Genomic DNA, 26467 nt, shown 5'->3' on the forward strand with positions numbered 1-26467 from the left:
ATGCGAAAATACGATTAACGTTTAATTAATCAAATAAAACGATCTGCCAAAATCGATTAAACTCGTTACACGGAAACGTACCGATTGTAACTATCTTGCGGTTTGCATAATGTCGGCGGTAATAACAAAAGCGTTTAACACAAACGCGGCGACAATAACACCGACTGATGGGAATGATTTCGCACCGATACGTCGCATTATCTCACATACTCCCAGATAAACATCTCGGACGTAGTTTTGAAAGGAAACAAAGAAAACAAGTTGGTGCCCTAATAATCGTATACATGCCAACAAGACGTCCATCCGAGCAGCGACAACCGCCGGACGACGCTTATAACCTCACTACAGACTCCAATTTACGACCGTCCCCTTTAGTACAACGGCTGGATATTTTACAACTTAATTTAAAGCGCGGGTTTTTTCTTCTTTTTAATTTAAAGGTTCAACCGTGCCCTTTAAACGAACCGTCCTATACACAAGCTGTTTTAAAACATTACTAATTAGAATATGACATTGAATTTAATATATTCGTAATACCACAGTAAATAGTAATACATTTTCATTATCATTTAAATTATTTATGATCACAAACTGCAACTAATTTAAGTTATTTATTTACCTCATTTGGATCACGAACGAATATATTAACAAGTTATACCTAATTAAATAATAATGTTAATAGCAATAGATTTTATAATAAAATGGTTGGAAATGTCGTAACAAAATAAAAATTTGTCTCATTAAATTCGTCAAATATGATAATCAAAAGAATCTAAAATAAATATTTACGATTCACTTAACTGATTACGGGAACTCATCAGCTTGATTATATTATTATGCTGTAGCAAAGGCAGATGGATATATAAAATGTCATAAAGAAGTTTACATAAATTCAACGTAACGAGTGAGCAGTAAAGTTACATTTACTAATATTTATTATTTAAACAAGAATAAATAGATTTGGCCCGGAGATCACCGTTGCGAGAGCGCATCACCCGTCAATCACGGCTTGCATAACTATAGAAAGCTGTTCCGTGCACTGACTAAATGTCACGTCCGTACCCTGTGACAATGCTTACATCGATCCAGCTATCGCACTAGTTCATCTTCGTAGTACTTTCAACTCGTCGTAAGTTTGAAATATGAGATTACAGATAAATACTATTTATTTAAAAATCATACATACCAGCCATATCCATCTCCTTAAAAATACATTATGTAGTAATTAAATTAATTTCAACACAAATGCAAGAATTAATTATATCTACTGCAATTTCTTTAAATCACTGATTTGACCCTCATCGATAAAAGCGTAATAAAGGTTAGTGTTATAAAATATACTATGATCCGTAATAGCCAAATCTTTTACTACATCCATAACGTTACATGACAAGAAAAATTTAAAATTCTAATATGCAGCCGCAAGTAGCGGGAGAATATACAAATTGCAAATAACCCGATCCATCTCATGACCGTTACCGAGGGCGATCATCGAACACAAAAGAATTATACAGTGAAATACCCATCACATGTTTCAGTAGGCATTATAATGTCGTCGCGTTAATATTCATTGGGCAAGATTGTCGTAGTTTGTACGTCGCGTAGGCAGCGCTCATACGCCGCGGCACGGGGCGCGGTTAGGCACGCATTACAGACAATGACATTTGCATAGATGGGCGTTACTAACTGTCAACCCGAACATTCACATTAACTAATCCAAAGAGCTATGCAAAATTATCTTTCGTATCTACAGCGTGTATTTATTGAAACAATGTTTTCATTTGAGGTTAAACTTCGAAAAAAAAAGTTAAATAACTTTGTTTTATAAGTATTTATGATTATAAGAATATAAACCCTTAGAAACAAGTTACGACAACCTTGCACAATATATGAACATAAATATAGACATGTTATAAACTACAAAATCTCCGAGGTCGAAAATATTTACCCACATCAAAGCTCTAGTAATATGGTAATGCCTTCAAAGGGGAAGTGAGCCACTTCTCCCAAACAAGGCTTAAAATGTTCATTTCAACTGGCGCAGCACTTATTCTGTGAATACATATTTACGTCTATCTGGAGCTTAGGGCGCATTGTACATTCGAGAAGCGTTTCTTTCAAGCCACCCACTACCGCCGGCACCCATCGCGCTTTGCAATAATGCGCTTACCGCACTCCACGTCTGCGGCCTGGCTACCCTCATAATTCTATTCTTTGTATACGCATACTTATGGCCTAAGTCGAAACCCGTGTCACCATCAACAAACTTATTTCATAGGCACAGTATGATAGTCAATTATGCGTCTCGTCCCTTTCGCAATAGAGCATACGCCGATGCACAGAACTTGCTTTTTTTGTATACTGATACCGAACTCTGTACGCTTTTTTCCATTATTCAAAATGATGAAGGATATGTTGCTTCTTTGCCGTTTAAACATATAATTACGCATGATACAAACGTTGAAGATATATAACAACATCTGTATATCACGTCGCCGTACGATAGTTTAGCAATTAAAGGAAGAATCCGAGCGCACTGCTATCTTTCCTCCGAACTAATGAGTGGCGACGGGCAACGGACGACGGCGCACACTCACAGACACTTATCTCCTTGATAAACAAGTACAAATGGGTTACACGTTGCTTCCAACCCCTAAGCCTCTCTATTTCTCCTTAAACGTCTTAAGTAAGACGATACAAGCTTTATCGTCCAGACTAGAATTCACTCCAAACTCATTAACTAAATGTGTTACTGATACACCTAACAGAAACACATTACTGCATATCTTTTGTACTTAGCACATAAATAGAAATAAAAAGGGGAGTAATGAGAGATTCGATAAAACCAACGTCAACCTATCTGTTGAACAAAGACTCCTGTTAAACAAATTATTTATACGTAAAACGAGTTATAACCTAAAATATTTAGGAGAGTACATAAAACAACAGATATTTGGTGTTTAATGGTATGGCTGTAACACGTAACATTGGACAATAAACGTATCCTAACACATCCGGATATTGTTCGAAGCGCTTTTATTGGTACATATTTTAGGGGCCGCAAAGAAACGTCGCCGCCTGATGGCGCATTTACGATCCATGGATATAACATTTAATTGCAGCCTTTATCTGTAAAGTACAACATTCACTTAATGCAGCTTTTTTCGTATGTGTGTCGAGATCATTATCTAAAATACAACCACTCCAATACAAAAGAAATAGGTGAATACTGGACTTTGGTGCATTTACTTAATTGTCAGCATTTGACTTCTTCTAACACAACTCTCAAAGACACATAATACAATGCGCGTTTCTAAAATTAAAAATATAGCAATTAAGAAAAATAAACTCAAACTGAAATAGCACTCTACGCGGGGCCTCCTCAACGAGGATACAAGACACACATACTTGAACAAAAATTCGTATAATCCAGAAAACAATTAAATTCCAATGTATTTTCAAAGTATTTCACCACAATACGTGCCTCAAGACCTCATTACCGCAAGTGTTAAAATGCAAAAACGTTCTAGCCCTGAGGGTGGCTGCGTCCCGCGGAAGTCGGCGGCCGCAGCACAATTCAATAGCGGAGGGAAACCGCCTAGAGAGCCGGCCGGCGCTGCGCCGCGCCGCGCGGCGACATGAAAAAGTCCTTAATGAGCGCCCTCATTAGACTTACTTAATAGGTTACGAAAATGAGCTAATGCAACACTGTCCTCTTTATTGTACGGATATGTTCCTAATCTCTATTACCATATACTTTTCATATGAAATTAAATAAACTTTGAAAGAAGAATTAAAGTTTCAATAACCACGTTTTATCCGAATCATAATTATTTAAATTTGAAGTTGGGCTGTGAAAACGAATCAAATTCATGTGACATTTTCCAAACAATAACTTGAGTTTCCGAGATTGAAATTGATACTAATATTTTAATTATTCATGCTCGAATCTATCGCAATGTTATGGAACAAAATAAACTCGACGAAACATGGATTAAGTAGCGCCTGACCATCCCTTTCAAAGTAAATACGTGAGTGATGTATGTATAAAAAATCTAGAGCTGGCACTTGAACATATATATTATTTTATCTTCACGGCTTATTTCACAAAAGGGCGTCGCAGATGCGTATCATTCCTGTAATCATCCAATTTCTGCTGTGACATGACAGCTGACTGTCGGAGGCACCACTCATTGCGGCCGTAAGAATTCATTTTACAATTTTCGCACGAAGTTCCTTTCAAAGTTATCCTTTTGAAATTACAAAAAGTTAATTAGGGGAAATTCTGCGTAAATTGTATAAACATTCTGTATTTCTCTAAAGATCACAAGAAATAACAACACCGGTCAAAAGTAGGTACAGCTTAAATGAGCGATAAGAATCCATAATTAGTTCAGTGACACCGATTAAACTACAGTGATTGTCATCGCAGCGGAACCCTGCAGTTTGGTAGTTACGAGCCACTAAAACCCCCAGTTTATCGCCTACACATCAAGATTTTGTCACCTTAACTTGAAAAACAGGTTAATAAGAGAGCCACCCTCAATGAGATGTGAAAATAATGTGTGATATTATCGGAAGGCGGTGGCATTACGACGTATACTTAGTCTGGCCATAAATACTGTTACACTTAATTATAAAAAAATATTACATTTGAATTTCGAATCTGTCATTTTTATACGATTGTTCATTGTGTTTTCTCATTTTGGCGCCAATACATTGTAAAATATTTTGCGATATTAAAATGGTGTGGGGTGATAAAGAGAACCGAATCGCTGTGATAGCATTACACAAAGTAGGTATGGAGCCAAATGCAATTTTTAAAACTCTCCATACACTTGGTATTAGTAAAATGTTTGTGTACCGGGCTATTAATAGGTACAATGAGACCTCCTCTGTTTGTGACAGAAAAAGATCTGGCCGTCCACGTAGTGTTCGTACGAAAAAGGTGGTCAAAGCAGTAAGGGAAAGAATTCGAAGAAATCCTGTCCGAAAGCAAAAGATTTTATCTCGGGAAATGAAGATAGCACCTAGAACCATGTCGCGTATTTTAAAAGATGACTTAGGACTTGCAGCCTATAAGAGACGCACTGGCCATTTCTTAACTGATAATTTAAAGAAGAATAGGGTGGTAAAATCGAAACAACTACTGAAGCGGTACGCAAAGGGAGGTCACAGAAAAATTTTGTTTACGGATGAGAAAATTTTTACAATTGAGCAACATTTTAACAAACAAAATGACCGTATTTATGCTCAAAGCTCTAAGGAAGCTTCCCAATTAGTCGACAGAGTGCAACGTGGACATTATCCGACTTCAGTGATGGTTTGGTGGGGTGTTAGCTATGAAGGAGTGACTGAGCCATATTTTTGTGAAAAGGTATCAAAACATCGGCACAAGTGTATCAAGATACCATTCTTGAGAAGGTAGTTAAGCCCCTTAACATCACCATGTTCAATAACCAAGTATGGTCCTTCCAGCAAGACTCGGCGCCGGGTCATAAAGCTCGGTCCACGCAGTCTTGGTTGGAATCGAACGTTTCGGACTTCATCAGAGCTGAAGACTGGCCGTCGTCTAGTCCCGATCTTAATCCGCTGGATTATGATTTGTGGTCAGTTTTAGAGAGTACAGCTTGCTCTAAACGCCATGATAATTTGAGTCCCTAAAACAATCTATACGATTGGCAGTGAAGAATTTTCCCATGGAAAGAGTGCGTGCTTCTATTGATAACTGGCCTCATCGTTTAAAGGACTGTATTGCAGCCAATGGAGACCACTTCGAATAAGCTTTTTATATTTTTAATTGTTTTATATTTATGTATTAAACTGACACACTGTAAAAGTAATAAATGTTATTTGCAGTTAACAATTTTCTTTTTTCTTTATTACAATATTTATGGCAAGACTAGGTATTATTCTAAGTCGCGCGCGTTTCATTAACCGCCAATCCAGTTAATGAGCGTCGAACTTTTTCGCTTAAATAAACATTAAGAAGAGAATGGACGGCGTTCAGGCCAAACCTTTTACCGGAATTACGCCGTGGTTAAGTGCCGGCTTTTAGGAATCCACGATGAAATAACGCTGCATACATCGAACCGATCCGGTATCTTAACAGAACCTCACACGCATTGTGATTCAAACTTGATTACATTCTGAGTTCGTATTATACATTCAATATATTAAAGATATTCTTCAGTAAAATTAATACGCTCATACCATATTGTAATCTATAGCTGAAAGATCATTAGTCTTTAGTACAGAAATCACTCGCTATTGGTAAATGTTTTTCATTCAAAAAACGCCCAAAGTAGTCTAGTTTAAATATTTCCATTAAACATGTATCAATATTGAAACAGAATAGAGGAGTACGGTCGAAGATCCTATCTCGAGGTGCATACACATAGTATATACTGTCAGTTAAATTTAAAGTTTCATCCAGTAAAACAACAGTAAAAAAGGGTAGACAAAACGATGTTAATGAATTAGAGTCATCGGTACACACGCAAAAGCTGCGGTCGCAACCCAGCGACGAGATTAAAACTTTGCCACTTGAAAGTGCAGTCGCCGGGCAGTTGAAGAGAAATTTACTCCAAGCAAAAGTTAATATAAGCGAAATTTGTCCTGTGGCGAGCGGTTTGCGGGGTGCCCCTGGCAAGTTGAAACTTCACCGACAACTAACTCCCGCCTTCAGCGCGGACACCTGTGTATGTTTTCACTTAATTCGGGCCTTATCTCATTTATTCTCGATATTACTTACTTACTTGTCGCTGATATTAATCAATATTGTAACCAATTAGGCTGATAGCGGGAATATAACGCTCTCATTTTCAAAGCAAATACTTTTTTTAAGATTTCACTTCACTATAACCGTGCATATACGTTTGTTAAATCCATTAAATTCTGAATTCAATTAAAAAAAAATTCACAAGTCGTTTTTTAGTTCTCTTATCAGATTTGCGTCCAGACAAGCATCTGATGTAATTGCACCAGGCAGACCTTTATAACGTGCCGCCAAACGGACGTGCCAGTGGCTCGCACTAAAAAAATAAAGATTAGACATACAAAAAAAAAACCTTTACGATCGCATTATACTATAAGCATAGTTTAAACGAGGATCAACATGCACCCATAAAGATATAGTATAAACATACAGATTGCAAATTTTTAACACGATAAATGGTACAAAAATAACTGCAACAAAATGTAAAACACTCGTAACGACACACCAAGCCATGTATGAAACGCCGCATTATCGTAAACATTCATTTAAAATGGTACGATGGCGTAGTTTGTTTTAAAATGCAGAGAACAGCTTGTTCCCTCAGTAGTCCGCGTAAACAGCAACAAAGCTGCGGTTGCAAATGAGGTCGCAGATAGCTACAAGCTCTGAAGTTAGCGTAAGCATAAATTAAAGCAAGCGTTTTCATAAAAAGTTGATAAATGGCCTTCCACAGGCGGCACGATAAAAAAGAAAACTGCGTCAGGCGGAGCGGTAACGTGTTTCATTTTGCGCTCCCAGTCGACATCTGGGCTGTTTTCAGCATAGACTAACAGGAAACAGATCATCATTTTAAACCCGTTACTGTATACACCCTTGTGATTTCATTTGTAAGCTCGCACACAATACTAATCGTTTAACTTGTTATAATATTATTATTTTATAATGACGGGTAGGTTGACATAGCAAAGTATAAGCATAGAAAATCTTAGAGAATGCACCTTAACTAATAAAAAGTTTTGTTAAATGCCTGTAATGAGCTATTGGCTCGGTGGTATTTGCACTGGTCTGTAGATATCTCGACACCCGAGTTCAAATCCACTCAATCGAGTAGCAGGTTTTTATTGTTTTTTTAAATTAAGTATTTTAACTTCGAGTGACGAAATTAGGAATGACCTTCCGGACATTGTCGGGAGGACATTGGCGTGTGAATGACGTGTAACGTCCCGCAGTGTTTACCGGTACATTTAATTATACCGAGATAGCATAATAGTTTAGTGCGTTGCTTGACAGTTGGAATATGTTTTGAGTTTAATATAATTAATGTGTTGTGCACAGTGGGGTGAGTTTATATGTTTTGTTAATAAGGCTGGTGAGCTGAAATAGTTAACTGAAGAGCTAAAATATGTTTTCACTTGTTTTAGACTTAGGACATGCCCCTTTATGTGAGGTTCATCACTAATTACATCCCTGAGACACCCTGCTGGTCGGGTCTTGGTTTTGGCAGAGTTCCGTTGTCGAAAAATAAAAACTCTCCTGGCGTCCAATTTTAGTTATATAGATTTAAACCTAGTTCGTAGTCATAGTTTAATTTGTTATTAGTTAGTGAGTAAGTTAATAAATGTATTACTTGGCCAGGTTCTTTATTTGCTTTCATGGCAACCCGTAACAGATAGCGCCCAACGTTAAAACAAAACGGGTTATTCGATACATTTTAGTTAACATTTTTTTGTAGTATTTTTTTATCTACCGCCATACATAGTGTTGTTATTTAAGCAATAAGGCAAAGTAAAATTTTGTTTAGATTTAACAGTATGAAATGATTTATATCGTGCATTATTGTTAAGTAAGAATTAATTTATGTGATCTACGTATAATCATCCGTGTCTGTTTAAGTTCTAACGTACGATTTTGTTGGATACTCACTATTGTTAAATGATGTATATTATCAGTGTTATCTTAGCTAGTAATTTTATTAAATTATTATTTGGTTAAGAACACATTTACGGGGTTCTATTAGATAAATACCTACATTTGTAATTTAGTTCTATGTAAACAGTAGGCATTAAGTAATCACTGCTAACTTGAGAAAGGAATACATCCCGATAAGTTTACCCTTTTGTGCACAGCTCTGAGTAACTATCTTAAGATTTTTTTGTCCCTTATTTCTGTACTATGGATCCCCAGTACTTATTAAAGGATGAAGTTGAATTTGAACTCGCGTGTAGAGGTTATACACACGGGGGATTGGTTTCGGCGTTAAAGAGAATATTAAAGAAAATGATACAGGTTGAAAGTACACAAGAAGTTTCCTACGCTATAAAAGCACCACAGTCATGTACTGAAACTCCAGAGTTACAACTAGAGATTTGTGCGGATAAAATCAATGCAATTTTGTGCTATGTTTCGGAATTAAATGAAAACCTGACCAGCAACTTTACAAACGCTTAGTATCACGTTTAATTCATATAGTAAATAGACTAAAACTGGTGTCGCCTAAAGACGAATTAGAGGAAGAAAAGAAGAAACTATTACTAGATAAAACTGCCTTATTAATGTCCGACTTAGAAGTAAAAGATGAATTAGAGGACGGGGATGACATAACACCAGAAATGAAAGAAGCATTACAAACTTCGTTAGGTGAGGATAGTAAGAAAATTTTAAATCTAATTGATAAGAAATCGATTGTAGCCCCTACGGCACCATCCACTTCAAAGTCTGAGAATGAAATAGCATCGAAAAGCCAACGCCAAAATTATGAAGATAAAAAGTAAATTTTGCACAAGATGATTTAGACCTTGCGGATTTCAATAATGAAAAATTTAGACACTCCAAATTATTTAACTCTACTACATTTGAAGATGACCGGCCCCATGTAAACAAAAACTAGTCCCTATTAGTCAATGGGGTGTCCATTATTCAGGTGATAATAGTTGCAGCGTCAATGCATTCATAGAACGTGTGGATGAGCTCAAGGAAGCCAGGAATGCTACTGACTTGGATTTATGGCGACATGCAATAGACTTCTTTAAGGGTGATGCTCTAATTTGGTTTCGAGCAAATAGAGAATACGTTAATGACTGGAAAGAACTAGTTATATTACTGAAGCGCACATTTCAGGCACCGTATTACCAAGAAGAATTGCTTGCCGAAGCTAAATCTAGAACTCAGGGTAAACATGAATCTGTGCTTATTTTTATTGCGGTTTTACAAAATATGTTTAATAGACTTCCCAACAAAATTCCGGAAACGGAAAAAATTATGATCATAGTTAAAACCTCCAGCCATATTATCAAAGAGCAGTATGTAGAGATACATTTACTTCGATCGCAGATCTAATTAACGTCCTAAGAATAGTGGAGCGAACTAAAATAAATTGTGACAACTTTCAAGAACCTAAAACTTTCATAAACTCTCTAGAGCCAGACTTAGCATACAAGGCTACGTCGACCCCAATGGTCGATAAGGAAATTCTAGAGATAAAAAATGTTGCAATAAACAATGGCGCTAAAATTAAAATACGTTGTTGGAATTGTCGGGAATCGGGGCACGCATTTCGATCATGTCCAGTACCTAAACAGCGATTATTCTGTTTTAAATGTGGGCGCTTCGGCGTTACTTCCAAAGATTGCACGTGTAAGGGAAACGCTATAGGGAAAGCGCAAAACCTGCCAACTGAGCTTTCCCTTGACAGAAATGATAAAGAATGGCAGGACTGGTTGTCATTTGTTCGGAATTTCATGTCCCAAGACGTATTATCTCTAACATTTAAAAAACAATTTGATAACAGGCATTATGTACACCTTAACATCTTAGGATACACTTGTAGTGGTTTATTGGATTCTGGCGCCACTCGTACAGTAGCAAATTCTAATTTCGTAAATATTTTAAAACGCCTTGGAGTAAAAACACAAAAACTTAAACGCATGAACATATCAACTGCAGATGGAACCAGTCATTGCATTAAAGAATTATTTGATGTACCAATGCAATTTAACAACCAATTTTATATTATTCCTGTGTTACATATGCCAGGTTTAGCACAAACATTGATATTGGGTAGGGACTTTTTTGACAAATTTGGTATCTCGTTTCAGTTTACATCTGATTTGATGCAAGAACCAGCCATTGTGAATACAATTACTCATCAATCAGTAACAATTATGAGTAAGGAGGATTTAAATCCAGATCAGAATAAAGCTCTGGCAAATATCATCACGGAAATTAGGAACAAGATTGGGATAGGGCTTGGCAGAACTAAAATTATTAAACACACTATAGATACAGGAGACAGTAAGCCGGTACATTTGAAGCAATATAACTTTTCGCCAGTTATTAGGAAAGAAATAGAAAAAGAATTAGATGAAATGTTAGATAAAGATGTGGTTGAACCATCTTACAGTCCCTGGTGCTCACCTTTGGTTATGGTTAGGAAACCTAATGGTGGCAATAGGCTTTGTTTAGATAGTAGACAGCTCAATAAGGTCACCAAACGAGATACATATCCCTTGCCGAGGGTGTCCTCAATCTTAGACAATCTACGCAATGCAAAATTTCTTAGCACTATTGATCTAAAGTCAGCATTTTGGCAAATTGAATTAGAGGAAAATAGCAAAGAAAAACAGCATTTGCTGTGCCGGGCAGGGGATTGTTTCAATTTAAAGTCATGCCCTTCGGTCTAGTTAACGCTTCACAATCACAACAAAGGTTAATGGACATTTTATTTCATGCGTTAGAAGGAAAAGTTTGGGCCTACCTAGACGACATCATAGTATGTTCGGAGAACTTCGATGAGCACATAAAAATATTGAAAGATGTTACAAACATTCTGAAAGAAGCCGGGTTAACAATAAATGTAGAAAATGTAAATTTGCTAGACCTAGTCTGCGTTTCTTAGGATATATTATTGATAAGGATGGGTTACGTACAGATCCTGATAAAGTTTCAGCCATTATAAATTTTCCTAGACCTAGAAAAATAACAGATTTAAAAAGATTTATAGGAATTGCCAGCTGGTATAGAAGATTTGTCAAAGATTTTGCCACTATTGCGGCACCTTTACATAATCTAACAAAAGGTAAAAGAAACAAGAAGTTTGTGTGGTCAGATGAAGCCGACAAGGCATTTGTACACCTTAAAACGTTGCTAACTACCACTCCAGTTATTTCATGCCCAAATTTTACCAAACCCTTTATAATACAATGTGATGCCTCAAATAAAGGAATCGGTGCAGTTTTGTGCCAAAAACTCAATAACATTGAACAACCTATATCTTATTTGAGTAGGAAGCTAAACGAGAGGGAACAGTTGTATTCGACTTCAGAAAGAGAACTATTAAGTATTGTTTATGCCATAGAAAAATTCAGACCATATATTGACGGAACTCACTTTACAATTGTCACTGACCACAGTGCTCTTAAAATGTTACACAAAATGAAGGATCCCCATGGCAGATTGGCCAGATGGGCAATGAAAATACAACAATTTAGTTTCGATATAATTCATAGACCTGGTAGGTACAATATTGTTCCAGATGCGTTATCGCGATCTATAAATGCACTCACTGATAACAGCTACAACATTCTAATATTGGACAAACACAAAGACGATTGGTATAAAAAGAAAGTGGCAAAAATAGAGAAAACTGAAGAGGTCAACTCGGACTGGCAAGTTAAAAATGGTTTACTGTATAAGAAAATATGTCTAAAGCAATTTCCAGATAAAACTTGTGACTGGAAATTATATACACCGAAAATCACTTAAGGGGAGATTTTAAGGCGATGTCACGATAATAGTACAGCAGGGCATTTGGGAGTAAGAAAAACTCTGTTTAGAATAAAACAATTGTATTTTTGGCCTAACATGCTAACAGATGTGAAACAGTATGTGGGAAGATGTGATATATGTGCTCGTGCAAAAGTGTCGCAGCAATTACCCTTGGGGCAAATGGGGCAACATAGAACAGTGACAAAACCTTGGCAGATAATATCCATGGACTTAATGGGACCATTTCCTAAAAGTAAGAACTGTAACACAATGCTTTTAGTTATAACTTGCTTATTCAGCAAATTCATACTTTTGTTCCCTTTAAGAACGGGGGAAGGCTGATAAAATTTGTGAAATCTTAGAAAGTCAGTTCTTATTGTTCGGAATACCACAAGCAATAATTTGTGACAACGGTAAACAATTTGACTCGCACATTTTTAAGAATCTTATAAAACAATATAATAGTCAAATTTGGTTTACTCCTCACTATCACCCTCAAAGTAATCCCACGGAACGGGTTAACAGAGTAATAGGCACAATGATATCGTCTTACATGACGTCAAAAAAACACAATGAATGGGATGTTCATCTACAGAAATTTGCTCATGCCATACGAACATCCATTCATGAGACCACCCAGTATACACCGTCATTTCTGTTCTTTGGAAGGGAAACATCCATTCCAGCTACTTCTGAAACCAGCACCCATATAGTGTCGAATGAGAAAAATAATGAAAATTTCATCAGTGACACTCGGGAGTACTTGACAGACCTACAGTCTAGGAACGCCATTTATAAGGCAGTAGAAACCAAACTCAAGACATGCCATGCCAAAAGTCTCAAATCCTATAACGAAAAACGCAGAATAGCGAATTTTCAAATTGGCGATGTGGTTTGAAAAGAACAAAGTATCTCTAAAGCAGGAACCAAATTTATGGCTAAATTAGCACCCAAATTCGAGAAAGCCATCATAGTAAAAAAGTTATCGGCCAATGTTTTTCATTTAAATAATTCTTATGGTAAACCTATTGGAGTATGGCATTCAAAAGATTTAAAGCCCTTGTGGCAGGGTTATAATAATATTTCGAGTTAAACGAAATAAAATATTATATTAGATATGAATATTTTATTTCTTTGCTAGGTTGGGGGAATGTTATAATATTATTATTTTATAATGACGGGTAGGTTGACATAGCAAAGTATAAGCATAGAAAATCTTAGAGAATGCACCTTAACTAATAAAAAGTTTTGTTAAATGCCTGTAATGAGCTATTGGCTCGGTGGTATTTGCACTGGTCTGTAGATATCTCGACACCCGAGTTCAAATCCACTCAATCGAGTAGCAGGTTTTTATTGTTTTTAAATTAAGTATTTTAACTTCGAGTGACGAAATTAGGAATGACCTTCCGGACATTGTCGGGAGGACATTGGCGTGTGAATGACGTGTAACGTCCCGCAGTGTTTACCGGTACATTTAATTATACCGAGATAGCATAATAGTTTAGTGCGTTGCTTGACAGTTGGAATATGTTTTGAGTTTAATATAATTAATGTGTTGTGCACAGTGGGGGTGAGTTTATATGTTTTTGTTAATAAGGCTGGTGAGCTGAAATAGTTAACTGAAGAGCTAAAATATGTTTTCACTTGTTTTAGACTTAGGACATGCCCCTTTATGTGAGGTTCATCACTAATTACATCCCTGAGACACCCTGCTGGTCGGGTCTTGGTTTTGGCAGAGTTCCGTTGTCGAAAAATAAAAACTCTCCTGGCGTCCAATTTTAGTTATATAGATTTAAACCTAGTTCGTAGTCATAGTTTAATTTGTTATTAGTTAGTGAGTAAGTTAATAAATGTATTACTTGGCCAGGTTCTTTATTTGCTTTCATGGCAACCCGTAACAAACTAACTATTCCCCGTGGCTCTGTCTGTGTACATAGATTATCAGCGATGTAACGATAAAGAGTTTCATTGGTATTATGTTGAAACTAAAATTGTTTTATCACATAAAGCTGCTGACAATCGGTCCAATCCTAGCATAGACGAGCAGTCGAAAAGTTCATTCAGCCACAATCGCACGACGATTGCGGATGGCGATTCGTAATCACAAAGTAAAGAACCTTTAAAATGTTTAAAAAGGTACATTTCAAACTCAAAGACAAGTCTCTCGTTCTGTGCTACGATCATTAACGAACTTTAAACTCTTCTTGAGTTTCTTAGTTTGTCGTCTTTAGACATCAAAATATAATTATGCCGCATATGCGATATTTGGGTAATAGAGAAGCGAAATCGTATTATGATTAGCCAATCCAAAGCATATAATTCCACTGTTCATAATAAAGTTAATAATTTAAAAATTAAGCGTTGTAGAGCGCGCGTGGCACGGACGGGTGCGGTTCACGCTGCGCTGAGCCGCGCGCCCGCCGCCACCGCCGCCGCCCGGCCACTCGAGCGCACGAAGTGACACAACCCTACACAACGCTTCTGTGACCACGCGTCTTCCTGCAGTGCACACATAATAAACTATACAACTGTGTAATAAGGAGATTTTAACACAGTCAAGTTATTTTACACGCATACATTAAAATAGCTGTATTGCAACTGATGGTACGTGTAATGAAGTTTAAGTGTCAAACACCGATAGATATAATCAAGTTTGATGGTAGCCACAGTAACGCGGTCTCTTCCCGTTTCTTCACAACACACGAAAGGAATCTTATACTATATCATAGTCTTGAACATATATGTCAGCAAACTTTTCTACAGTTCAATATGGCAAAGATACCATAGAAAAATAGGAAATACGAAAGAATTTTTTTAAGCGCCATTAGTATTTTATTTTATCATACTATGTAAGTAGGCATAAACACGACCACAGTGTAAAAGTATGCAGAAATCTGACTCAAAATTAAACATTAATAAAACCGTGCGCTACATTAGAGCGAACGGAGGACAAGGATGGAATGCCAAGATTCCCGAAACGAGCAATAAAGCGACACTTGCACCGCCGCACTCATTCGGGAATGTACGTTCGTATGTATACATATTACATACCTACATCTTAGGCATTCAAGACAGTGACTATGCTCCGCAAAATAACATGCTATTAAATGAACTGCCCCACCAGAGCCTCTACACATGACTCGTATAATATGTCCCATTCTTACTACAAGAAACTATATGACATAATATTTACATAAAGGATTAGATAAACGTTTAATTTCCCGTGTAGGCGGAACCCACAAACTATTCGTGTACCGAAAGTTGAGTAATCCACAAACGTTCCCTTTAATTGGTTTACCACAGACCTCTATTAACGAAATAAGATGGGAAATCAAAGTATTAGCATAACAGTGAATTCAATTAGGGTCCACAAAGAGGATTACAACTTTTACAATGAAAGGAAAGTTAAAGCGGAGGCCCGATTTAAACTAATGTTGAATAATCAAAATTTGAATTAGTGTGTAGTGACTTCAAATTTAGCTGAACTTGCTTATATGGTATGCGGGTACTGCGCAGTAGAGAAGTTGAATTACGAATGGAATACGGCGACAATTAGTGGTTGAATCTAGAGCCATTATTCCAACGCAATATAATAATAGTCAACAGTACAATTATAATCATACTTTCTATAATTTAGTGCGACACAAATATTTAGATACGTTTAATTAATATATATGTACTACACTGTTCTGGTAATATTTACAATACTCAATACTGATTCGCATTGAAAACATAAAAGAAAGGGAAATAAATACAAAGAAATAATACATAAATTTTGTGACGGCCGAGCGTTCAAATGCGCAAAGATAATAGTCAATTGTTGGCAATAAAACTACTACTGTGCACGATGCAAATTATATTACTGGCACAGTCGCCCAGAGCTTCCAGTTGTGCTGCATTCAGTTGGGTCACTAGCACAATTAACACAACCAATTTATATGTTACTACATGCATGCTTGAAGTTAACTTTATACGAAGTAATTCCGGAATATATTACAGGAACTATATACACGGGATAATGATTTAGATTTAATTCTACACATCGAGCTTGGTTTGGAATTTATAATAACGTCAAAAATACGAACCAACTGTATATTCATCATTAGGACATCAGACAATAACCAATCTTTCATCTTTGGAACAAAGACAAAATATGTTACTACATAATAAATAAATAAACGATAAATTATTGTTCTGTCCAACTTTGGAGGGCGTTATACAATATTTTTAAATAAATACGTATAAAACTTACTATTTCATTACAATCTTTGTTTTGAAGGATGATAAAACTAGTATACGGCATGATGTATATTTACGCTATAGGTCGAAGGCATTGGCGGTCCGCAATATTGGCGAGCTGCCACTATGTCTAGTGCATTCCTTGCTATTTAAGGTTGGATAATGCAAATTGCGCTACATCTAACACGGAAAGCATTTAGGTCGCAAACTTCGTGACGTCACCTACTGGTGGTGAAAGCCAACATGAAGCGAACAATACGTGTCTCTTGCGCAAGTCGAACGATCGCAGGGGAACAATGGCGGGTTAATAGAGCCATTCGTCGGCTCATTGCTTATTCATCCACGCCCCGGACGCCTCCGCAAGCAACCATGGTGCCGCGATTGATGTCCTCGTGTGTCAGGAGACAACCAGCGATCGCGACATCGCTATGTTACCTAACGGCAAGCTATGTAGAGACAAACACGTGTTTAAGGGTATAGCTTTCAGAGATCACGTAAACGTTAACCTGTTAATGTTGTTTACAGTTGAACATAATTAATGTGTGCATTTTTGTGACTCAAGTTAAATTTAAGACGATGTAAAATACAGGGAGCCTTTAACGTCGCGTTTACTTTTAAGGCAAGTCTAGACATATTTCACGTGAAGCTGGGTTCTATCTGATTCTGTCTTTTATTACAAATCTTAATCTCCAACCATGTGCGTAGGTAGACAAGTTGAAGGAATGTACATTTTGATAAAACATATTTATTATGCGATCACTAACTAAACTTTATTTCACGAAATAAAAGAATAGAAAAAATATAATTCCAAATCTTTGACTGCACCCGTAGTAGAATACCAATTCTACAAAATTCATCAATGTCGTGTTCATTACCTATAAGTAGACCATTCATTGTATATACATAAAATCAAAAGCGTTCTGTCTATTGTTCATCCTGACTAAGCCGCCGAAATTACTTCTCCCTGGAGTCAATTTGGCACCGAACAACAAGGGCGTACGGTGCAAATTTCTCCAGAGAGCCAACACTATTAGATACTACCCGAAGATTGTGATCGCAGCTGTGAGCCGTAACCGTCCCGACACGACTAGACGCTATCCTAAAGGCAACAGCGAGATATTTTATTCATAGAGCGTGTGATAAATGAGAAAAGTCGCGGCCGTATCACATTCATTATTGCCTTTGGCTCGCCACGCATGGCGTGGCGTTATCAAAAACTCGTTGCCTCTGAGCCAGCCTTTACCGAGACCTGGCATCGGACACCTCGGGGACTTGTTTTAATGCCGTTTGTCGTTGGTAAACAGCAAAACGGATAATAATTCACTCTGACCAGGACTTGTGCACATGTAAATACACATCGGTTCCGCGGTCAACATGAATTCCATGCGCGCTAGAATATATTACTTCAATACTAAAACTTTCAATATAAATCTGTTATAGTAAATCCTCCTATACTACTGGTATAATAGACAAGTATATAAGTAAGTATAGTGTTTGCCTTAATAAAATGCCGTTTTCTATGATATGTCCGTAAATAATAGTACCGTGACAAGTCACGATAGCAGCTTGTTTTCATGGAACGGTTACAATCGTTCAATTTGTTGAGCCCGGGGCTTGGGGGCCTCACAATGGCGATGCACGCGACCACTAGGGCCCGACATTCTCATGAGTGGAATAACGCACAACAATCAAGATGTCATTTTTCAACTACCCACGCCGCAAACACCGGTACGGCGAACAGTGAGAAATATGGCCGACAACGCACGCACAACCCGGCCACAACGTACAAAAGAGGCGTCTTGGGGATGTCGCGATACATATCTTTCGGCTCAACAACGGACGCAACAATTTCACTTGTTCCCTTTTTATATTTAACTCGTAATCGACAAAGATATGAAACACTAAATAAATGTGAATTTATTACAGAGCTGACAGCTACACACCGGGCCGTGCGCGAACACCGCGGACCTTGTAAAATGTGATACCAGATAAGAATTTAGAAATAAAATATATATATTTTCCGATCAGTCAAACGAGCACCTCGCGCTTGTCAGCCGTACATGTGTGTAAAGTAGCTAAATGCGGGGCTGATTTTCTGCAACGGTCATTATGACAATTCACCGAAGTTAGTAGGTAATTTATTGGCTGTGGAAGATGGAAACTTGCGGCGAGAAATGATAGTAATTATTGACACGAAACGGCTGCGGGCGTAAATCCGCCATCCGCTGTGAAAGATCACAACCGGCCACTAACTCGAAAATTTCACATACATAACGGGGCAAGCCCCTGGGCACGAACAGTAGGGACCGCCGAATATCATTCGGGCAATTACTCATTGCTAAATTTTTAAGTTTAATGTGATATTTCGCTAAAATGTTGCTTACTTTTTATACACGTAGCCATGTCGAAACGTGTTTTATTTACGTTTTAAATGTGTCATTGTCACATAAGTGTGGTATGTAACAAATTAGTACTGAAAGTAGTGTGCTGACGAGTATGAACAGTTAAACAAAGTGTTACTAGTATGAGTCATAGTTGTCAACATGTGACATCCGCCTACAACTATTTCTACAGGTAGGTAAGATAACAAACATTGCGGATTCGTTTAAAGGGCACCGCGTAAGTGGAAACAAATAACAGGCCGAGGAAATCGACCATTTACGGTTGGCTATTTCTATACGGCAGCATGTTTTGTGTGTTGATACAATGGCGCATCGATCGCGGTGGATTGCGCGGAAACGCTAACGAGTCGCAGACTTGCAGCCGCGGCAGTCGCGACTTGCGGCTAATTGAAGTTATTGCCGACGACTCTTCGCCCAAACGTCCAAGTGATTAGGTTGAAAACTTCACTAATGACATGTTTCGTTTCATACAATGTTTTGCTACTTCATCGATCAACAGATGTCGTCACCGCGGCTGGTTAATGATTGATGATTCTAACGTAAATACCACATTTTGTACCTAAAGCATCTTCTTAATATGCGTGGTTTGTTATGAACGTAATTGGGTTTCTCACAATATTACACTCAAGCAGCGATAATTGCGTGAACGGGCCGATATTATCGATGACATAAATAAAAACAAGCAACCAACTCGAATGTATTCGAAATTATATTTTAATTAAGTGCCTGGACACCGGTTATAATTAATAACGTGTCAAAAAATGATTTGTTTATACAAATTGTTGATTATCTTAACGATAGCGTGTGTTCATCTAGAAAGAATATTCTTCGATCATTATTATTTGTGACAAATTCATTCTTTAAAATAAATGAATCTTTTACGTTCTTCATTTTGAGACGTCGTCCATTAACTCCATGGAAAATAATAAAAGGATATAAAACATAGTGCAAATAAAATATCTGAGTAAGTATCTCAAACAAGTCGTTACCTTTTCGATAATAAGTCAAATTTTATATTGACGTAAACGATAATAATTACCTATATGAAAATAATATTTGAATAAACTTTGTTTTTTAGGGTTCCGTACCTCAAAAGGAACCCTAATAATACTGAAACTTTATTGTTCACTTTGTTGTTCTTCTGCCTGTCAAGACTCTCAGGGACGCGTAGAAATATAAATTTGAAATCAATCAATATCAAATACTTAGGTCGAGTGAACTAAAACACCATGAGGAAACCAAACATACCTGAGAATTCTTCGAAAAGAATTTCAAAGGTATGAGAAGTCTGCCAGTTCGCACTAAAGCAGCGTGGTGGTCTGAGGCCAGTAATCCTATCCATAGAAAAGCAGACTCATGCTCAACAGCGGGCAGTATATAACACTGGGCTGGTATTATTATATCCAAAGGCTCGTCAATGATTTTTAAGACAATTTTAGGTAAATATGCCATCAGCACACGCAATATGCAAACTCCAAATTGTGTACATTGAGACGCTTGCAATGTTTCCATTTTCCAAACACAACGCGTAAATATACTAGCTGGCTCCCTTGTTTTTATTAGTTTAAATACACTACCTCTTTCACTCGACATGTCAATGTAATGAACTAACGGAACAATATTTTTTATATGTCAACGTATGGCAAATCTATACTTTTTGAACATCATTGGCGAAAGCGGTTAAGACGATTTGTAGGAAACGCTTAAATATGACTTTTCAGTGTATGCAGAAATTCTCTATCCTGATTATTCCTACAGGTGTTTTCGAAGGAACTTTAAGACAGGTGGACATTACAACCTATATATGCACTAGGCTTGCTTATGACACCCTTCTAATTCTACATCTTGATAAAATAATTGCAGGGTCACGATGAAAATTGTAAGAAATTTTGATAGTAATACTCGTGCTTCATCAAAAGTTTAAAAATATTCTATGCCACATCCAGGAAATGAAAAAATAAATACAATCCAATATCTACGTATTAAATTGTCTATCTATTTCTTTTTATTATTTCTATTATATGCGAAGCATTTGACAAATCTGAACATTTTTTTTTTATTAAGGATGATATTGTGTGCGTTTTATTATTCCTTGAAAACGATCCGTTTAACTGCAACATACCTGTTAGATGATTTCCGGTAAACTCGAAATCGTCGTCCTGATCCCAATGTTTCAACGACAGGTTTCCCAATGGTGTTGCATTCGCGAACTCCAAATTTGCAAAATGCCAATCCAGTATTTGTCTATCGCGAACTGATAAATACACAGAACTGCAAATAAATAAATACTTGTTAAGGTGGTAGCTCAAGGTCCATTTTCATACATTTTGTTTCGGCTTTAATCTGGGTAACTAAACAAGTATTGGCAAGTAAAGAATTTAAATTCACGTCTAGTTAGTGATTAGTTCTCGCAGTTGAAGAAAAATGTAAAAATAATTAATAATCATGGATATTTCTGCCTTTAAAATTTCGTCATATTAAATTTTAAAGGCCGAAATATCCATGATTATTAATTATTTTTACATTTTTCTTTCAACTGCGAGAACTAATCACTAACTAGACGTGAATTTAAATTCTTTACTTGCCAATACTTGTTTAGTTACCCAGATTAAAGCCGAAACAAAATGTATGAAAATGGACCTTGAGCTACCACCTTAATAGTCGTGATATATTTAAATTTGATATATTTAAATTTAAATATGTATTTTATTCCAGTGAACAATGAGATAAATTAAGGCTTAATGTGCTATTGTTCATAGCCAGGCGTACTGCTTACCATCAGGCAAGCCCTTAATTACTTAAGTTTGCTGATGGCGGGATATATTTTATATCCGCCCATATAGCAACCACCATACACAAGGTGTTAAGCCCATTCATAGTAGTCTACGTAAGTGTGTCGCGTTCCGGATCAGCCTGTGTATATCCGGTTCCAACAGGCCGGCATAATTGTGTCGATTGTTGAGGGGTAATCACCTCTCGTTAGTCAACATTCTATTTGACCCCACTCTACTTATCATCAGGTGCAGTGCGGTCACTTCGCCGTGCACGTTTAAAAATTTATTTTTCAGTAAACGATCCCAATCGCTTCTTTAATCTATCTCAAAAATGGACCAATCCGACACAGTTTTTTGAGATGCTCACAATTGAGTTATATTGAATGGTTGATTCTCGAAATCGGATTAAAGATTGAGATTGGGATAAGAGGAAACTAACATCTAAATCCAGAGGCCACAGCCATGTCCCATCAATAATTATAAATCTATCGCCAGGATTTATCATTCCCATGCATATCGTTACCGTAACGTTTATATAAAGGCATTTTTGCTACGGACTTGACACGCACACGCGCACACCAATCACGCATTTATCCCCGAAGGGGTATGCGGAGGCGTAACCAGGGCAAAATAATAGTTTAATTTTCTATATGCGTATTATAACGCTACGCCACTGCCCATAACCATGAAAATGAAGGAAATAAATCACCTCGGCGGATTGGAGTCTAACTGCGTAAGTTTGTCCTCAATGCTCGCGTTCTGAGTGATCAAACTCTCGTACTCGTTGCATAGTTGGTTCATTTCTCTGTTGAGCCGGCGCAGGTTGAACTCCTGCAGGATGCCTGCTTCGCCCGTGGTACCTTTTTCTTTCTCAACTAGCAGAGCTTCCTTCTCGGCCTTCATTGATTTCAATAATTCTTGAATGTCGGTCATTCTGTGAATGAAATAGTACATCCGCCTTCATATAACATAATTTAACAAACGTTATGCAAATAAATGTTTTTCTGAATAATATTGTTACAATATGAAATTTAAAAATATACATAGAAACGACGGTATTGTTTACACCAGATGATAATTAGATACTTACTTGTTTGTATTGTTTTTCAGTTTCTCTTGCAAAGTTATCACAGCTTTTAAGTGTTGAATCTAAAAATAAATAAGAAACATAACAATCTTCAATAATTATCCTTAAATATATTTATAATAGTACATAATAGTATGAATAGAAGATTTCTTGAGAAAAATCCATTTTATAAACTTCATAATTCAAAATAAAAAATATCCAAAATTCAAATGTCGATTAGTCTCACATGCAGAACCTTATCCACTAAAACATTGCCACAAGTTAATATATTTAATATAATCTTCAATTATATATTTTTCCTAATTGACTAACATATTCTCAGGTTGCCTTTTTAGAGCAAATTTAATTTTGTTTTTATTTACATACCTGTTTATGTTTAACATTTTTCTGTTGCAGTTTTATAACCCACTCTAACGCCTGTCCGAGTGATACGGGCGTGTCATTGTAGTAATTAAAGTCTACTTGATGTGAAAGGTATGACGTGGCATCAAGCAGGCGATTGAACTCACGCTCCACCTGAAATAATAAACATTCTTACCTTCTGCTTTAAAGTAGTTTATACACTTGCTGAGTAGAACTCTATTTTTAAATAGGTAATGTGGACCATAATCATATAGTATAAGTAACAATTTGCATAGCTTCTTTACAGTAGAATAATGGAATAATAAGGAAAAGAAAAAAATGATATGAATTTGTGGAGCTAATGTAAAGAAAAACATACCATTTCATCTTTATGCTTAGGTACTTGATTTCCAGTTGCTTCATACAATGGACATTTCTGTTTAATTTTATGTAGCTCCATATTCATTTGCACTGATAATGTTGTTACTGGATTTCCTCCCAAGCCTGTTACTACCATGGCACCTAAAATAAAACCACCAATATTATTGATAATGTTTTTAATTTTATACCATGGAAAGCACTTCAAACCATTGGATCAGCAACTGATCTCTCTCTCTGGTCATATTGGCTAGCTGTCTCACCAGACTGTGAGAGTGAAGAAAAGAAGATTGCACTTATGTATTATGCACACACTATGCACTATAATATTAATTTGGTTAATCAATGTTCAGATAATCAGTATACCATATTGACATTTGGTAGATCATCATAACTTTCATTAAATGTTAACATCTTAGCCTTGCCAGGTTTCCTTGAGTTTCAGAAATGTTTGAACTTTAATTCAATAATGATTGAATTAAACAAATTTACACTTTAAGCTAAAAAGTTTATATTTTTACAAACCTAGATCAGCCACATACGGCCCCTTCCTGTATGTGACAATTCTTCCACCAACCCGATCTCGTCCCTCAAGTATCACCACTTCACAACCAAATGACTGGAGCTGACGGGCAGCTGCAAGTCCTGATACGCCTGTAATTTTAATTGTTAAAAATAAGGGTTGTTATATTTTAAAAATGATGTGCAATTTAAAGCTGATAACAACATTGTTTACGACAATAATGTCTGTCATTGTGGCAATTTTGCAGTTCAGGGCCCTTATTCTGTATGATAGTGTAAACGCGTAAAGCGGCAGTGTCATGTTATCTTCGAGAAATGTGCGTGGAATGGCATTCTGTAAGCCAAATTTCTATAGTCCTAAACATGATGCGTTGTGTTATGTGCTTGTTACGCACTGTTAAAATAATGTGTGGGATAGAGAATAAGGCCCCTGTTGTTTTATTAGAATTTAATGATTTAATTATTTTTCTAAGCTTAGTAAAGTTTTAGCAATGAAAGTAAATTCCTGAATAGTTGTACAAAATTTTTGTAACATTTACCTGCTCCAATAATAATAACTTTTGGCCGTTGCTTCCCTTTTGGCGGACTAGGTATAGGTGTTATACGCTCATAAATTCCATAGTTTATGAAACTGTGTCGCTCTAAAAACACATGTGTTCTCATCACTAAAGCTGGGTCACCATTGTATGGAGCCTGCAAGATAAGTAGGATAGATATGAAACTAATATTACTTTTTATGTTAATGCAACATTAATGTACAATAAATATAGGCTTGTTTCTTAAATTGATCACAATATAATTGCACATATTACGATAAAACAAAGTCAACTCACTTCCATTTTTTGGACAACATACTCTTGTGTCAACTGCTTTTTTGGATTTTCAAACCACATTTTCAGTATGCGATTTCTAATCTGTACGAAGGTATGACTGGAAGCACCTTGGAGATCAGAAAAACACTCTGCCTCCAAGGATGACATTTTATCAAATGGTAATCGAGATTGAAATGCTGCCCCTTCCAAACTGCAAATACAAGGCAAATGTTTTTATTTCAATAAACAATAAACTGACCAGCAGCTAGCTCTCATTAAAAACTTTTAATAAAAAATTGGTTCAACTTTTTATCATAATAAATATTGATTATATTTAATCTATTACCTATTCAGCATTTCTTTATAATTAATCTCTTCAATATCATCACTTTTAACTTCTTCAATGATTATGGGTTTTTCTTCCTTCTTCGATTCCTTTGCATCAGTTGTACGACTCGAGGACGACTCTCTCCTACCTTGGACCGACGTAGGACTTGATGAAGTGACCTTACTTCTCTCAGACTGATCTGATTCAGAGTCATCTTGTTTCAATTTTTCATCCAATTCGCGGTTTTCTACCTGCGATCGATACACATAACCATTATTCGTGAAAATTAACAAACAGCCACTTTGATTATACTCGTAAACTAAGTATTAGTTTTACCTTCGCACGCTTCCTCCGGCTCATTTTCAAAACAAGTAAATACAGAAATTCAAGGAGAAAACTGAACACAAAACCAACAAACAGTGCAAAAACAAAATAAACTAGTTATCGTTCAAAAACGTTGATAATTGACAACTTTGACAAGAGTGCGTAGTACATAAACATATTATCTGATTCGTTCAAAAACAGTTTATTTTTTAAGTGGGCAACAATGCACTTCATTCACGCTTCATCTTGACATACAGCCAACTACAGTTAAGGCATGATGCTCGATGTAAAACGATAGTGAATAGTCTCCAGTCTCAACTTACGTTAATGAATATTATTATTTTCCTGCTGGATTTGCAAGATTGCCCCCACGACCAGTGTTGCCAATTGGTACGACCACTATGTAGCTAAATATGCCATTAAAAGTTACAAAAAAATTGGGCAAATCGGTATAACTTATTAACGAATTAAAATCTGTATACCTGGCAGACCTGTCTAACATGCAGGATTCGCACACAATGGTGTATATGCTTCGACAGCAGCATTACGTACAGCGATGTCTACAGCAACATGGAGCATGAATAACGCGCGTTATTTGCCATGAACGGTTAAAACAGATACGGATAGTTCAACTATTCTATATGTAATGTAATGATCTTTGCTTTTAATTTTGTATACGCTATCACTCGACATTAGCGAAATCAGCGATAGATAAACGTGAGAAAACTTGATAAGAAGAAGAAGAGAGTCTCAAGTGTTGGTCTCAAATATATCATCA

General features: G+C 36.6%; 1 protein-coding gene across 1 annotated transcript in view; it reads right to left on the reverse strand.

Moving 5' to 3' along the window:
• LOC115445640 (lysine-specific histone demethylase 1A) overlaps positions 1-25837 on the reverse strand; it is a 268821-nt gene extending 242984 nt beyond the window's left edge. Inside the window, exons 1-10 of the mRNA XM_030171993.2 lie at positions 25702-25837; positions 25384-25616; positions 25059-25248; positions 24765-24918; positions 24229-24357; positions 23705-23847; positions 23350-23499; positions 22987-23045; positions 22606-22830; positions 21245-21393 (exon numbers count right to left, since the gene is read on the reverse strand). Coding sequence (XP_030027853.2) covers positions 21245-21393; positions 22606-22830; positions 22987-23045; positions 23350-23499; positions 23705-23847; positions 24229-24357; positions 24765-24918; positions 25059-25248; positions 25384-25616; positions 25702-25725 — 1456 coding nt within the window. The 5' untranslated portion in view covers positions 25726-25837. The remainder of the gene's footprint in view (positions 1-21244; positions 21394-22605; positions 22831-22986; positions 23046-23349; positions 23500-23704; positions 23848-24228; positions 24358-24764; positions 24919-25058; positions 25249-25383; positions 25617-25701) is intronic.
• Between the last annotated feature and the right edge of the window lie 630 nt (positions 25838-26467).

This window comes from Manduca sexta, chromosome 19 (assembly GCF_014839805.1).
Source record: "Manduca sexta isolate Smith_Timp_Sample1 chromosome 19, JHU_Msex_v1.0, whole genome shotgun sequence".
Classification (NCBI taxonomy): Eukaryota; Metazoa; Arthropoda; class Insecta; order Lepidoptera; family Sphingidae; genus Manduca; species Manduca sexta.